We start from the raw sequence: 17,913 nt of genomic DNA on the forward strand, positions 1-17,913 counted from the left end.
TATTAGAATTACAATCATAATTAGCATTAGCATAATAATTAGCATATCTAGATTACATTAGCATCAAAATTACTATTAGCCAAGGTTCTAAAAGGCGGTTATCGGGTACGTGGCGGTTAGGGACCGCCACACGATAAATCGGCGCGGCGGTGATTTATCGGAGATAAATCGGAAATATATCAGTTTTTAAATTTAGTGTAATATATTTCTAAATATTATTTGTAAATACTCAAAATATATATAAAAGAATATTTAAACATAATTATATCCTATCATTCATATGTTATTATATAATTCTAATTACTCAATAAATAACAAAAATTTAAAAATAATAAGATCATAATATAATAAAAGATTCTTACGAAATACAAATACTACGCAAGTCTTTCGCATCAACAATTAAAATAAACACAACAAACCATAAATTACGGGGTAGTACTTGGTTTGGTTTTGGAAGTTGAAAGAATTGGAGAAAAACAAAAAATCAAAACATATTTTCATTTTAATTTAAATTAAAAAAAAAAAAAAAAAAACCGATTTGTTGACCGATATATCGGTTTGACCCGCCAAAAAACCGCCGCAAACCGCCTCGCTGTAAAAAACCGATATTCCAAACCGCCTCAACAAAATCGTAAAGGTTTATAACCGATACCGATATATCGGCCGATATATCGACCGCCACGACCGCTATTTAGAACACTGCTATTAGCATTAACATTAACAATATTAACATATTAGTATTAGTAATAGTATTAATAATAGTATTAGTAGTAATATTAGTATTAGTAATAGTATTAGTATTGGTATTAGTATTAGTATTAGTATTAGTATTAGTATTAGTATTAGTATTAGGATTAGTATTAGTACAAATATTAGTAGTAACATAAGTATATGTATCAATATTATTATTGGTATCAGTATAAGTATCAGTATCAGTATCAGTACCACAATATCTATCAGTACCAGTATCAGTATCATTATTAGTATCGGTATCAGTATCAGTATCAATATCAATATCAGTATCAGTATCAGTATATGTATCAGTATCGGTATCGGTATCGGTATCGGTATCGATATCGATATCAGTATCAATATATGTATATGTATCATTAGCATTAGATCATTAGCAATAAAATTAGTTTTAGCATTTATATTAGTATTAGTAATAGTAAGTATTATTACTAATATTAGTATTAATATCAGGATAAGTATCCGTATCAGTATTAGTATCAATATCAGTACCAGTATCAGTACCAGTATATGTATCAGTATCGATATCAGTTTCAGTATCAATATCAGTATGAGAATCAATATTAGTATCAATTTTAGTATCAGTATCAATATCAGTATCAGTATCAGTATCAATATTAGTATTAGTATCAGTATTATTAGTATAATATTAGTATTAGTATTACTATTTTTATCGACATCAATATCAGTATGAGTAACAATATTAGTATCAGTATTAGTATGAGTATCATAATTAGTAATAATATTCGTATTAATATTAATATTACTATGAGTATCAATATGACTATCAACATCAGTATCAGTATCAGTATCAATATCAGTATCAATGTCAGTATCAGTATCACTATCAATATCAGTATTTGAATCAATATCAGTAAGTATTAGTATTAGTATTAGTATAAGTATTAGTATTAGTATTAGTATTAGTATTAGTATTAGTATTAGTATTAGTATTAGTATTAGTATTAGTATTAGTATTAGTATTAGTATTAGTATTAATATTAGTATTAGTATTAGTATTACTATTAGTATTAGTATTAGTATTAGTATTAGTATTAGTATTAGTATCAGTATTAGTATTAGTATCAGTATTAGTATTAGTATTAGTATTAGTATTAGTATTAGTATTAGTATTAGTATTAGTAACAGTATTAGTATTAGTATCAATATAACTATTATTAGTATCAGTATTAGTATTAATATTTGTATTAGTATGAGTATTAGTATCGATATTACTATCGATATTAGTATTAGTATTAGTATTAGTATTAGTATTAGTATTAGTATTAGTATTAGTATTAGTATTAGTATTAGTATTAGTATTAGTATTAGTATTAGTATTAGTGTTAGTATTGGTATTGGTATTGGTATTGGTATTGGTATTGGTATTGGTATTGGTATTGGTATTGGTATTGGTATTGGTATTGGTATTGGTATTAGTATTTGTATTAGTATTAGTATTAGTATTAATATTAGTATTAGTATTAATATTAGTATTAGTATTAATATTAGTATTAGTATTAGTATTCGCATTAGTATTGATATTCGTATTAGTATTAGTATTAGTGTTAATATTAGTATTAGTATTAGTATTAGTATAAGTATTAATATTAGTGTTAGTATTAGTATTAGTGTTATAGCAATAGTATTAGGATTAATATTAGTATTAGTATTAGTATTAATATTAGTATTAGTATTAGTATTGGTATTGGTATCAATATTGGTATTGGTATTAGTATTATTATTAGTATTAGTATTAGTATTAGTATGTGTATCGATATTGATTAGTATCAGTATTAGTATTGATATTAATTAGTATAAGTATTAGTATCAATATTAATATCAATATTGGTATCAGTATTGGTATCCATATTGGTATCGGTATTGATATCAGCATTGGTATCAATAAGGACGTATACATCTTATCTCTTTTGCAATATTTATAAGTTGTATTGTTGTTTGAGCAATTTGCATCACTAATTAAACGTCATTAGTTATAAACTTACAGGTTATTTGAATATCTATTTTGTTACTTCTCTCCTACCATGTTTGTTGTTAATTTAGTTATTTTGCAAAATATTGACATTGTGTAGTAGGTTGCATTCCTCGAAATAGAGTTATACCATATATTTTAAATGATTTCACTTAATCTTCATATCGTGTTTGCGCGCTTCACGTTTTCTTCTTTGGAATATTTAATTTAATCTCATATGTTAAAATTCTGAAATAAGAGATAAAGTTTATGGTTTTTTTTTTTATTTTCTTCCATTTTGTTTACTTGAATTGCTATTGTTATAAAGAGATAGTCGTTTACATATTATTATTTTTCTCATTTTAAAACTGACATCCGTGCAACGCACGGGTGAAGAACTAGTTACTAGAAAAAAGAATAGAGTACACGTGTAATAATGTGAAGAAAAAACATTTATATATTAATATTAGTGCTGTCAATTTTTACAGTTGTTCATCATCCAACTCATACTATTCATCCCAAAAACAAATAAATAAATCATACTAGTTTTAATATGCTAAAGTTAATTTGTATAAGATTCAAATTAAATAAAATAATATTTGCCAATAGTATGTGTTAAATAACCTATTCATTGGGATCAACAAACTTTTATTGTCTTTCTTTTCCTACATTAAATAGTGGACACAATCATGTCTACAGTAACAGCCCTTTCTTGATCTGTGAAAATTATGTAAATAGCATTTACCTCCCCATGTAATTTGAACTTCATCCACATGACCCTCTATACTTTCAATATAGTACACAATCCCCTTGTAATGTATAAAGTTCAAACTAATGGGGGTAATGTGCTTATAGTAAAAGTAAAAGAGGGTTATTTGCACAAAACTTAAACTACAGGGTGTTAAGTGATATTTACCCAAAATTATACTATTGAAGTTTTTATTCTGAAAATTTCCCGTGCTTTTGTTAGGATCTTAATAATTTGACTTTTAATGTATTGTTTTTTTTGAAATATATTTTTTACTAGTACTTTTCTATAATTAACTTATAAGTATCCACGTATATATTATATGTGTGTGTATTTGCACGTTGTTGTATGTGAGAGAGAGAATAAAGAGTAAATTTAGAGGAATAGTGGGTAAGCATCTCTAACAGCTAAAGAAACTCCAACGCCAGCGAAGCATGGCCATAAAACAAACTCCCTAGTAAAAACATTTTCTTTTTCTAATATACGCAACCATACAAATTATTATAATATATATATGTATATATGTATAGAGTGAGAAACTCTAAACATTATACTATGCAATAAATGAAAATTCAAAATTATTATTTCTAGAGAGAGAAAGGGACATAGAAATAATAATGTGACTAGTCTTCTTCTCATCATCATCGATTACGTACCATGAAAATGTAGACAAACATTAGAGGTGCCCATTGTGCCTTTCATCTTTTACCTAACTTTACTTCTCCACCCCTCATTTTCTCTTTATTTTTCTATTATACCCTTTATTTTTTTCAATTTGACTATCATACCCTTGGAATTTTTTTTCTTTAATTTCTATTATGTTTCCCCACCGTTTCTTCTTATCTAACTTGTACACGCACGTAATAAGGGTAAGAATTTGGTTACATCCATACAAGGTGTAAAAAGGATTGTTGATTTGGGCATTTATTGGCATATTGATTGATGGGTCCACTATTTTCTGCATTATTTGGGGATGGTCCATTTATATAATTTATATGGTTACCTTGTTTTCTATTTAAAATTAAAAATAAATTGTCCTCTTAAACCTTTGAAATGATTTAATTATCTAGGGTAAATTACGGTCACCCCTGAGTGAAGGTTAAATCATGGAAAAACCACTCATGTTTGGGTTATTACAATCTCCCCTCAATTATGAATTTTCTTACATGTTCATCCTTGCGTTGTCAAATTATATCGAATATTATCGACTTTGCACCTGTTTATCACATTCAGGCTCCATAATATGAAGCAAGATAATCATAAGATGTGTTTTTTTGGCTTGCACATATCAGATTGTGGTGCATCATAAATTGTATTTTTGCACAAAATGAGTACAAACTAGAGAGCATTCTGCGGAAACTAGAGGGTAATTGTAATTAATAGAGCATTCTGCACAAGATTATGTTAAATTTGATTATATAAGACCGAACTTGTAAGAAAATTCATAGTTGAGAGGGTAATTGTAATTACTCAAATATGAAGGGTATTTTCGTAATTTGACATCATCTCAAGAAGTGGTTATAATTTACCATATTATATAATATTGTGTCACTTATTTAAATGGCTTGTCCGACGAAATCTCTCTGACACTCAAGCCAGTCACTATAAAAATAAAACGATAAATTGAATTTTGTTGAAAAATCCAAATATTACATTAGTAAATCTAATCGTTGCTAAAACATGTTAAATATTGAATGTCTTGTGTTAATCTCAATTAGGTGAAAATATCAAAATACCGACCATGTCACATAGGCGCCAAATAGTTTTATAAATTTCTTGTTTTAATTTAAATTAACAACAATGAGTTGGGGACCAATCAGAAGTCGTCGTGATATATCAACTATTATAAGTCTCAATATATTTATATATAGTATATTATATTATTCTATTAATCAATTATTTTAATTAGAGTATGTATTACTGCTAAGCAACAACTAGGCACAAGTTAATTATACTATTTGCAATGATCGAAGATACATAAAATCATGGAGGTTAAAATAAAATCCCCAAATTCCCATTTATTAGGGTTAGTTGCAAAACCTAACAAAGAATTGGGCACAACTTGTACTCATAAATGACTTCGCCTAATACTACGACCTACATCTAACTAATTTTAATTCGACCCTCCCTTAAAAATGACCTTTTCCGCAATTTTTAATTTTAATTTAATTTTATTTCAATTGTGAATAATAATAATAATAATAATCAAAATCATTTGATAACAAAGTTTGTCAAGTTGCAATATTTTTCCTCACTGTCGGCCCTCCCTCAATGCAACGTGGCACCACAAGTGCCATAATTTTCCCGCTCCTCTTCATTGTAATATACTAATATGTAATAATTATTATTTTTTAATTAATTACTATTTCTACTTGTGATAATTAATTAAGACATAATAAAAATAAAATTTCAAAATGATAATTGATCTGAAAATGGATAGAGTAATTAATTTTTTAGCAAATTACAAGCCATGTCGTTTTTTTTATTTACTTCACACATATTTAGAAACTCAATATATACGCATAGAGTATAACAAAAAACAACTAAAATTACCCACGTCAAATATTAATTTTCAACTAATTTTTTTTAATTAATTAAGAGAAATAACATCAAAATAAAAAATTAAACACGTCAAATAAGTGCAATTAGTGATTTATTGGAATTGTAAACACTATAAATAACAAATAATTTGGAGTAAATAATTTGGGTGGGTGTTTTTGTCAAAACACAAATTCGGAATCCCGTTTACATGAGCAAATACCGGAAGGACGAAAATGGGCCGGAATAAAGAATGAAAAAAAAGGTCAAAGAATGAGATGTGAGGGGCAAAAAGGTAAATACCACTGGAATACAAAACGCAGAAAAAGCAAAGGTGACCTACATGGGCCGGCTTTTAACTATATTTAGCTGGACAGACAAAAACCAACTTATTATCACCATCGTCTCTATCTTCACCCATTCGCTTCATCTATACATACACCATTCTATACGTATATACCTTCATTTACCTTTTTTTTTTTTTTTTTTTTTTTTTATTTCAATATTATTTATATACAGTAAAATATATAAGTAAATAACCTGGTGTTTTGTGTCTGCATGTAGAGATATTTTTTTTTATCTTTACCCACTAAAAAAAAAGAAAAAAAAAAAAACTGAAAGATTCCTCAGGGAAAAAAAAGAAAAGAATTCACATCTGTTATTAAAAATATGAGATTGACAGGCAGATCCCACCGAAATAAATTAAATATTATTCACCACATCTCAATCTTTTCATAAAACCCACAAAAAATTCACCCATCCCTTTGTGATTTTTTTATTTTTATTTTCAGCTGGTAATTGCCACAGGAGTTTGAGGGGGGCGGAGGAGGAGGAGGGGCAGCTATACAGCTAGCTGGAGGGCCGAAAAAAAAAAAAAAAAAAAAAAAAAAGAAAACTCCGATCCTGTAGTACATGATGCTTGGTGTTTCAGGGCTTATGGGGAGCACCGGCGACGGCGCCGCAGCGGCGGAAGCCCATGAGAGCGGCGGAGCTAGTGGCGGGAGCAGCGAGGTTGGCGCATCAAGCTCGATTCCCGGGGGTGGGGGTGGTATGGAGGAAAGCGAGAGAAGTGGCGGCGGCGGCGGCGGAGGAGGAAACCGGTGGCCGAGGCAAGAAACGTTGGCGTTGCTTAAAATTCGGTCTGAGATGGATGTTACTTTTAGAGACTCAAGTCTGAAAGGTCCATTATGGGAAGAAGTCTCCAGGTAACAATTTAAATCATTTCAATATTTATTACATATATATCAAAACACACACACACACCTACACACACTGCAGCGTTCTTGAATTTGCTGCAAAAGTTATTTCTGGATCATCATCATCATAATCAATAATTAATAATAATAATAATATATAATTCCCCATTGAATTGTTGTTTTTTTCATGAAAAAGGGTTCCTTTCTCTTTCAGTTCAGTTCACCGGAATTCCTGCAATTTTATATTCCGGTTTTTTTTGTTTTCTTTTTGGCACTTTGTTGCTAATTTTAGCAAATATTCAAACTTCATTTGTTTTTTTATTTCTTCAACATAAAATTCTTGATTTGTCTGCCAAAATAAAAAAAATAAAAAAATGTTTTTTGATTGTATGTGTTTATTATTGAAGAATTCCAGATTGGAAAATGATATAATTAATTAGAACACGTTATATGGTGGAGTTTTAAATTATACATATATTATGTTAATATAATAATAATTAATGATGGGCAAGTGTTGTTGTTTATTATCAGAAAAATGGCGGAGCTCGGGTTTCAACGGAACCCGAAGAAATGCAAAGAGAAATTCGAGAACGTGTACAAGTACCACAAGCGAACAAAAGATGGCCGTTCTTCTAAATCCGACGGCGCCGGCGGCAAAACCTACCGCTTCTTCGACCAGTTAGAGGCATTGGAAAACAGTACTACTACTACTCCTCCGCCGCCGCATCTCTTCACCACCGCCGCCGCGCCTCCTCCGCCACGCCCACCACCATTAATGCTGACCAGTTCCACCGCAGCTCAACCCATGCCGCCAACTGTTTCATCATCGAATATTATTCCTTCCAACATTAATAATAACCCAATAATTAATTCGTCTTCTTTGCAACCCTCCTCCGGTCAACCACCGCCATTACAGCACCATCTACCACCACCACCGCCGCCGCCTTCTTCAAATACTATCATCCCTCCTCAAGGACATGCTTTTCAACACTCCGGCGGCCGCCCACACATGATGCCAACCCGGCAGCTGTCGGATTCGACGTCGAATTCATCGACATCGTCGGACGAGGATATACAACGGCGGCGGCGAGGGAGGAAGAGAAAATGGAAGGATTTCTTCGAGAGGCTAATGAAAGACGTGATTAATAAGCAAGAGGATTTGCAGAAGAGGTTTTTGGATACACTCGAGAAACGAGAGCGTGATCGCACCGCCAGGGAGGACGCGTGGCGGCTGCAAGAAATCACCAGGCTTAACCGGGAACACGATCTTCTCGTCCAGGAGAGGTCCATCGCCGCCGCTAAAGACGCCGCCGTCATTTCTTTCCTCCAAAAGGTCACCGACCAACACAACCTCCAAATCCCTATCGGTAATATTTTCACTGCACCACCACCACCACCACCCCAAGTGCCGCCGGTGCGGATACAACCGCCGCAAATTCCTCAGCCGCCACGTCAACAACAACCACCGTCGATGCAGCTGTCCACTATCCCACCACAACCACAACAACCAACAGCGCCGCCGACGACAAAACCTGCAGTAGCAGCTCCACCGGCGAAAATCATGGACATTGTAATAGCAGATAACGGCGGCGGCGGAGATAATTCAATGTCGTCGGCGGCAAGTTCATCACGGTGGCCGAAAGCGGAAGTGGAAGCCTTGATAAAGCTCCGAACAAATCTGGACATAAAGTACCAAGAAAACGGGCCGAAGGGCCCGCTTTGGGAGGAGATTTCATCGGCCATGGCGAAAATAGGATACAACCGGAGCTCAAAAAGATGCAAAGAGAAATGGGAAAACATAAACAAATACTTCAAGAAGGTGAAAGAAAGCAACAAGAAGAGACCCGAAGATTCCAAAACCTGCCCCTACTTCCACCAGCTCGACGCCATTTACAGAGAGAGAGGTTCCAAAACCGACGTCGTTTCGTTTCCGGGTTACGGGTTGAACCCGGATAACAACAACCCGATGATGCTGCCGCCGCCCATTATGGCCCGACCCGAACAGCAGTGGCCACTCCCGCCCGACGAGCAACGGCAGCCGCCCGATCAGTTTCAGGATAACGAAAGCGATCACGACGAAGAAGAAGACGATGGTGATGGAGATGAAGACGATGAAGAAGATGAAGCGCAGTGTTTTGAGATTGTTTCCAACAAGCAGCAGCCATCTTCAGTTACGACTACGACGAACGCAGCCGATTAGTGATAGTTGTAGAGAGAGAAAGAAGTAAGAGAGAGAAAGTAAAGGGAGGGGCAAAGATGCTAAAATGAAGGCAAAGGTGGAGGGAGGTGGGGGCGGAGTTGCAGAATGTGTCAGAGATGGGGGCGGAAGGGGGTCAGTAAATTCCGGTGGGGGGTGGTGGCGGTGAAAAATATTCATAAACAGGCAAAACACATGGGGGTGTTTTTTGTAATTTTATAGAGGTTAGTTTTTTTTTTTTTTTGGTTTTTTTTTTAAGTTTTTTTTGTTTTTATGATTTATTTATTATTTGGAAAATAAATAAATAAAATTGAGGGAGAGTGTGAAATAGAGAGCTGCGAATCCATAAATCAAATAATGGGGTTCTTATCTTTTACATTTTTTTTTTCTTCAATGGAGTGTAAATCTAAAAGTTTTTTTTTTATTTTAATTTTATTTTAATGATTGTTACTAATTGTCAACGTTTATATTTCAACACTATTTTGCACTAAATAATCGTATTTAGTTGGTTAAAATAAAATCGTGTTAGTCATGTAATTTTCAATTCTTATGAAATCCTAGTTATAGCTAATTAAATTTCAAATTTTAGGATACTTAAATTATTTAATGTAGCATGAGAGAAAGAGAGAGTATAGATAATTAATAGATGCTTAGTAGATGTGAAACAAAATTTAATGCAATATTATTAGTTATCATACGGATTTTTATTTTTAAAAATGTATTATGCCCCTTCGAACTTAAAATCATTGCTCCGGTAATAATTATTATATAGCCAGATACATTACAGTCAATGAATATATATATATATATATATATATATATATAACCAATCGTGAGAACAATTTTACAATGAACGATTTTTTTCATGTGAATTTTCTAAACGCTGTTTCAACTTGGATTCTTCTTCCAATAGTTAAATACTTTGATACTAATACACTTATATAATTGACTGCGTATTATTTCATTAGAAAAAAGAATACTTTGATACTAATGTGTTTTTAATTATAAATTAGTTTTATTACATAGAGGAGTTACTTTAAAATTACGTATTTATTTAGTGAAACCGAGCAATAAAATCTAGGGTTAATATGCCATAAGTCCCTCAAAGGAAACCTAATTTGAACTAAATGACAAATCAATATTCAATCTTTTAATTAAATCCTTATTTTGAAATAATATATGAGCCACATCCCTATTTTTTTTTTAATCCCCATCTTGCCCTTATACCCTAGATTATATAAATCTAGACATTCACGTCAGTTCAGATTTATTTTTTTTCTTTTTGTTTTCTCTCTCTCTCTCACACGTTCTCTCTCTCCATATTTCTCTCACGCGTTTTTTCTCTATATTCCTTTCTCTCTCGTTATTTGCTCTCGTCTCTCTATATTTCTCTTGTTCTTCAGTAGTTACACGAAGACAACCACCGCCGCCGATGGAGGGAGCAGGGGGCGGTGGATCTAGAGAGTATGGTGGAGACCGTGCCGGCGGGAGGAGGCAGCGGCGGCGTCGGGTGGAGGTGGGGCGACGGCGGCTGCAGCCTCGGGTGGAGGCGGGGGCGACGGCGGCCGCGGCGTCGGGTGGAGGGGCGGCGGCATCAGGTGGAGACGGCGGCGTTGTTGGGTGGAGGTAGCAGCGGTGGGTGGAGGCGTGGTGGGGTTGTGATTATTGTTGATATGTTATGGAAAGTATATTTTTGACTAATAAATTGGATTTGATTTCACTGTGTTTTGAAAGATTTTTGCTTGATTTGGGTTCAAATGCCAGATCTAGGTTTTCCCAAAGTTGGTAGGTGACTATATTCGCGGCGGCTGCGAGCGTGGGTTGCTAGGGTTGGCGGCGGCTGCGTTCGCTGCTAGGGTTTGCGACGGCTTGGTGGCTAGGGTTTCGTAGTAAAATATAGTATACTATACTACACCGTAGTATACCATAGTACTTCCTAGACTATAGTATACTGCAGTACATTGTAATATACCATAGTATACTGCAGAAAAAATGAAAAATATGTAAATTGAAATTAAAAAAAACACGTTTTTTCAATTGTAATTCTCAATATTAAGTAGAAAAAAAAAGTATAAAAATAAAGAAATATTTATAATAGTGTATAAAATGCTAAAATAAATAAAGAAAAAAAGGAAGACAAATCGATATTCTGAAGAAAAAAATATTAGATGGAAATATATATTAAAAGCATAATATATTAAATGATAAATGCAGTTTGGAATTTACTTAATGAATATTTCGAATTTGTGAGTGGAGGGGCATTTTTGGAATAAATTTTATAAAGGATGTAAAGCAAATGTTTAGATAGACTTGTCATTTAGTTCAAATAAGGTTTGTCACTAGGGACCTATATCCTAAGGCCCCTAAAATCTAATATATAAAATTTCTTGAAATTTAAATGTAATAGAGTAATTTTGAGATTTACGTGACCACAATAGTCAATTTGATTTGACTTTTAACAATTTGCCATTTTATTTGTGGGCCAACTATCAAGTGGTCAAGATTTGTTGGGAAATAAATATATAAAATAAAATATAATAAAGTAGATATTCCGTTAAATGAACGAAAACAGCATCAGAGTTTTTGAGTACGTGACATGTAAATATGTAATGTCTTGTTACTATCACATTCAAACACTCTTATCAAGACAAACAAATAATTAAAAAACCCCCCATAAATTTAAATTGTTTTTAAAGAAGTCCTAAATATTTTGGATGATTTTTTTTATGCTGGGAACCGCAATTTAAAATTTTCTGAATAAATTTATTTTTTTCTATTAGTTATTAATGAATTATTGGCTGTTAAATAAAAATCCATACAAGGGGTATGATTTGTTTGTTGGATGCACTTATTATTGAGTTGAATAAAAATAAAATATGTCTCTATCATGAGTTGTGTGAATGCTGATAGGGCATTATTAATTAATTTTTTCTCATTTTTTTAATGGGGTCTTAAGATATAGGTCCCTAGTGACAAAACTTATTAGAACTAAATGACAAGTCTAACTAAACTTTTGCTTCACATCCTTTATAAATTTCAATTCCAGAAATGCCCTTCATTCAAAAAATATGAAATATGCACCAAGTAATATTTAAATTGCATTTATCATTTTTTTATTCTTTATTTAACATATTCACATTTGGATCTAACATTTTTTTATTATTTTTTTTACGTAGAAGAACGTTATGTTACGTTTTTTTTTTTTTTTTTTTCATTTTCGTATTTTTTCACAATTATAAATATATCATTTTCTACAAAATATTGAAAATTATAAATTTAAAAAAAAAAAAAAAATCGGCCATAGACATCTATAGACACCCATAGGATACCATAGAAAACCATAGTAATCCGTAGACATCTCTGACCCCATATTCTTGAAACCCTAACTCCTCTTTGAACCCTAGCCGTCAAACACTCATAGTAACTCATAGACAACTGCAGAAATCAAATCGAAAAATTATGAATCTTCCAAACCAAACCCTAGATCCATCCTCCAAACCCTAGATCCGTGACGACAAGGTCACCCACTCCCATCCACGCCACCATCGCCAACCCCACACACGCCGCCATCGCCTACCCCAGCATCATCGCACCACCAGCATCATCATCGAACCTCGAGCGTCGCCGCTGGGACAACAACCCAACGCCGCGCGCGCCACCACAACGCCTCCTCCCACCGTTGTAGCTTTCTTACCGTCATAGTTGTTTTCCATATGCAACCGCCTCCACCGCCGTGGTCGTCGCCATAGCCACCACCTTCCTCAATCATGGAGTGGTGGCGAGAGATAGAGAAAGAGAGCGGGAGATTGAGAGAGAGAGAGAGGAGATCGAGGGAGAGAGAGACGAGATTGAGGAAGAGAGCGTGAGATTGAGAGAGAGAGAAAAAAAGAGAAGAATAATAGATCTGATAAAAAGAAACGTAATATTTAGTTTATAAGATTTAGGGTACAAGGGCAAGATTGGGATATAAAAAATATTAGGGATGTGGCTCATATATTATTTTAAATTAAGGATTTAATTAAAAGAATGAAATTGAACTTGTCATTTAGTTCAAATTATGTTTGGTTTGAGGGACTCCTAGCATATTAACCCTTTTTTAATTGTGTTTCGAAGATATAATTTTTTATACTTTTTCTAACGGTATACAGTCAAATCAAATTTATAATTGGATTTGCGCCGTGGGATTCTGTACTTGCCACGTCACGTTTTTTGCCCCCTAATTGCAAATTGGGCTGGAAATTGGGATTATTTTAAATTCAAAATTGGGCCTTAAACCAATCCAGGGTTTAAAAGACCAATATAATTAGTTGCATTTTCTGAGTTTGTTTTTTAAATTGAGGTTGAAACGGACGGATCATATTAAAATTAACACGCTCGAAAATAAAAATTAAATTGTTCCAAAAGGAAAAAAAAACTCGTTCCAAAATTGGAATTGTTTTGATCGAAATTGACATAGTTTAAAATTATCATTTATTTCAGTTAACTATTTGCGGTTAGAAGTCATAAATATTTATTTCAATTATATACATCAGCATCTAATAATAAAAGAATCGGATCAATGCCTCCTAAGTTGTTTTGTAGTCATTTTACTTATTTTCACTTGACATTCGAAAGTAACGGTGAAAATTGAAACGAAAATTTCGAATTACACTTATTCCAATTTGAACCTTTTCAGCTTTGGAACAATATTTTCAATTCCAAAAATTTTAATTTTTTAATGGAATTGGAGGATGTATTAGATTTCGATTTCAAATCCAATATACACTAATATACTAGATGATTTTTTTTTATCCTAATTAAATAAAAACTAGTCTTCAAACTTTTTATTAAATGTTAGTAGGAAATAAATAATAATAAATAAATAAATAAATAAAAGCCTAAAATTAAGGAGTAAACAAATAAGAGAGGAATATTTGGTGATGTTCAACAAGAATTAGGACTCCGGCTACAGAAAATCTATATGATGTGAAAGATTGCACCTTTATAATGAACCGATACGTATAACGTAATCCTTCACAACAAACCCTTTCTGTATTAATTTCTGATTTAATTTTTTTCCATATAGAGAGAGAATTAAACGGAAATCTCCTTTCTGATAACCCAAAAAGCATAAACATCGATTTATTCCGCCGCCGCCGCCGCCGTTCTTCTTCCTCCTCGGTGGGTTACTCTCCGATTTTTTTTACTCTTTCTTCCCCAATTAATTTCCCGCTTCTCGAGGGTTTAAAAGTTTCGTTGTTAATATATTAGATTCTTCTAATCTGGATTCACGAATTTCATCTTCTCCTGCCAATTAGGGATTTCATCTTACATTACTTTTACTTTGTTGAAACAGCAAATTGCAGTGATTGAACTACAGTCAAGGCCAAATTACCCTTCCTACGGGAGAATGAGTGCTCCTTCTTCACCGGTATGAATTTTTTTCTCTTTTTACATGTTATTTACAGAGCTTGATTACGTATAATGGGGATTTTTATTTATTTATTTATTTATAATTGTCATGTAGGAAACAATATGTTTGCAGTGTGGCGATAGAGGATTCGATAATGCGTTTGTATACTGCGTAAGATGCCTAGAAGTTGCCGTGCATCGGTTCGAACCTTTTGCGTTATTGGAACAATTTTTTATTTTTATTTTTTTCCGAGTCTAGTATAATAAATGGAAGTGAATATTTCTCTTTGTTTTTCAGCTACTGCCTGGATGTAATACCAAAAACAACCGATGAATTTGTTCGATGGATTTGTGAAGACTGTGACGTGGAATTCCAAAATCCGCCAGCTGTTGCTAAACACGACTCCGGTCAATGCCACTCTGTAGACCGTACGTCAGACCGTATTATAGGTCAATCCGAAGTTGGAACAACTGACGTGGCATTCCAAAATCCATCAGCTGTCGCTAAACACGACTCCGGTCAATGCCACTCTGTAGACCGTACGTCAGACCGTATTATAGGTCAATCCGAAGTTGGAACAACTGAAAATGATTCGGTTGCAGTTAATACACACACTCTACCTATGGAACTCGACATTCTTTATTCAGCATCTGAAAGAAAACAATGTGAAAATAACGCAACAAACATTGACGACATAATAAGCGATTGTGCTAAATTTGTGAGTGACGAAGATGGAAAATCGGAAGTGAGCGAAGAGAGAACTTCTGTATCTCACAATACTAGCAATTTATGCAACGAGTCCTTTTCAAAAGATTTAGACGTCACACTTTCCGAGCCAGTAATAACGCCCGTTTGGAGGTGAGAAATTTAATTAAAAATTGGGTGAATTTTACGAATTGTTCACTTTCGTGTGCTAATCTGCAAAATTTTGCTATTTTCGTATATTCAGGGGAAGTTTCGATATACGAAATCGAAACGGTGATATACTTGATGAGCTCGTTGCTCACATGTCCAGCAGAGCATGCCATAAAGTATACGAGGAGGCCTGTCTTTTTCAGACAGTGCTTCACTTGGAAATACTTCCCAAAGCCGATGTTTGGCCTAAAAGCTTCGAAACATCAGAATCTGTCGAAAATAATATTGCACTCTATTTCTTTCCATCTGACATAAGGTCTTTATTTTATTTTATTTTATTTTAAATATATATACATACGATATGTTTTGTAACATCATTTTATTATTTACATACAGAAGCGAACGTGTCTATGAGCACCTGGTTGATGAAATGGTGCATGAAGTACTTGCTATGAGAGCCATCGTGCAAAATGCCGAGCTTCTTATATTTGCTTCGACTGAACTGCCAATGCTATACTGGAGTAATTCTGCATCCTTTTCTTTCTTTTTTTTCTGTGGAATTTTCTGATAATCTTCGAATTAATAAATAATTTATTTTGTTGTAGACTGATCTTTTTTTTTTATAGGATTTCAGGGCAAGTATTATCTGTGGGGAGTATTTAGGGCAAAGCAGAATCGAGCACCGTCTTCACAATCATATGAAGGGGAGTCAAGGTACAACCCCGTAATGCATGCTGATCTTCCGAAAGATACCGGCTTCAGTTGGGGTAATAAATTTCTTCCGAAATAATCTTCTACGTTGAATAATCATTTATGCTTTTCCATCATTTTCGTTATATTTATAATGTTTTGCAGATATGATGACCACTCGCAATCCACTCACAATCCTTTTGGATCAAAATCGACTCAATGGCACAAATTACGGTGATTGGAAAAGAAACCTAAATATTGTTCTCACATCAGAAGAATTAACCCACGTTTTAAACGAGGAGCCACCACAGAAGCCTGCCGAATGTGCCAGTCAAGAAGTCAAAGATGCTTACAAGTCATGGTTTGACCACGACACTCTAGCTAAGCGTTTTATATTAGCATCGGTCGAAGATAGATTTCATAAGCAGCACTACTCTTTTGCATCTTCCAAAGATGTGATGGCTAGTTTGAAAGAAATGGTGATTGAAGAGAATTTTCCTGCTATACAAACTGCCATGACAGCACTTACGTGTAAAATGGCACAAGGAACTCGTGTTTACGAGCATGTAAAAAAGATGATTGGGTACATAAACGAACTGGAGACGCTTGGAGCTGAGATGGAGAGAGAAATAAAGATGGATGCGGTTCTATTTTCACTACCGAAAGCGTTCAACCAGTTTGTGTTGAATGTTAGTGGGAGGAATTCTGTGATGTCACTCTTTGGGGTTCGGAATATTTTGCAGAGGGCGAAGGATTGGATCGAGAAAGACGAGCTGCCTGTTGTTGTGGGACCGGAAGTTGTTGTGAAGGCTGCTACTAAATCGAAGCCGAATAAGAAAAGAAAGAGAAAATCTTGGAATAAGGAAAATCCGAAACAGTGTGGTCTGAAAAAACAAGTGAAGGATAAATCGGAGGATTGTTGTTTTCATTGTGGAAAGGTTGGACACTGGAGAAGAAATTGTCGAGAATATTTGGCTCGGGTGAGAAATAATTAAATTTCCGAGGGTAAGTCTTGTATGCTTTGTCGTTGAGATCGAAAAGCGAAAGTTGCGGGTTTTTTTGGCTGAAATTTTGAAATAAGAATTGGCTGATAAAGCTGAGCCACAGTTGCTTTGTGTTATATATGAGTGAGTATTGTACTTTTGTTAGGAATAGGTAGGTGGTAATAGTTTAGTGGATCTTATGTTGTTAGACTGTTACCATGAGAATTTATTTATTCATTCATTTATTATTATTATTTTTTTTTTTTTTTGAGTAAATTATTATTATTATTATTATTATTATTATTATTATTATTATTATTATTATTATTATTATTATTATTATTATTATTATTATTATTATTATTATTATTATTATTATTATTATTATTATTATTATTATTATTAACTCTCACCCTCGTTCATTCATAGAAAAAGGAGATCGGAAGAAGAAACTCAAGATGCGTATAATACAACTGAGATGATAGAGTCAAGTCTGGGAGAGTGGACTTCCACAATTAAACGAAAGTAATCTAACGACTGAGATGATAGAGTCAAGTCTCGGAGAGTGGACTTCCACGATTACACGAAAGTA

At 33.4% G+C, this 17,913-nt stretch overlaps 2 protein-coding genes across 2 annotated transcripts; both read left to right on the forward strand.

The window, feature by feature from the left end:
• Positions 1-6,665: 6,665 nt before the first annotated feature.
• On the forward strand, positions 6,666-9,429 carry LOC105973022 (trihelix transcription factor DF1-like). Its single transcript, XM_088814179.1, has 2 exons — positions 6,666-7,213; positions 7,736-9,429. The coding sequence occupies exons 1-2, from the start codon at positions 6,921-6,923 to the stop codon at positions 9,402-9,404; spliced, it is 1,962 nt and encodes a 653-aa protein (XP_088670305.1). The 5' UTR covers positions 6,666-6,920; the 3' UTR covers positions 9,405-9,429.
• A 4,872-nt stretch (positions 9,430-14,301) lies between these two features.
• LOC105972918 (PHD finger-containing protein 1-like) lies at positions 14,302-17,577 on the forward strand. The gene is made up of 8 exons (XM_088813639.1): positions 14,302-14,561; positions 14,737-14,811; positions 14,908-14,993; positions 15,091-15,651; positions 15,743-15,964; positions 16,045-16,169; positions 16,275-16,415; positions 16,504-17,577. Exons 2-8 carry the CDS (start codon positions 14,791-14,793, stop codon positions 17,331-17,333), a joined length of 1,986 nt encoding a protein of 661 aa, XP_088669765.1. The 5' UTR covers positions 14,302-14,561; positions 14,737-14,790; the 3' UTR covers positions 17,334-17,577.
• Positions 17,578-17,913: the final 336 nt, after the last annotated feature.

Source organism: Erythranthe guttata, chromosome 14 (genome assembly GCF_056151865.1).
Source record: "Erythranthe guttata isolate IM_541 chromosome 14, IM_541, whole genome shotgun sequence".
NCBI lineage: Eukaryota > Viridiplantae > Streptophyta > Magnoliopsida > Lamiales > Phrymaceae > Erythranthe > Erythranthe guttata.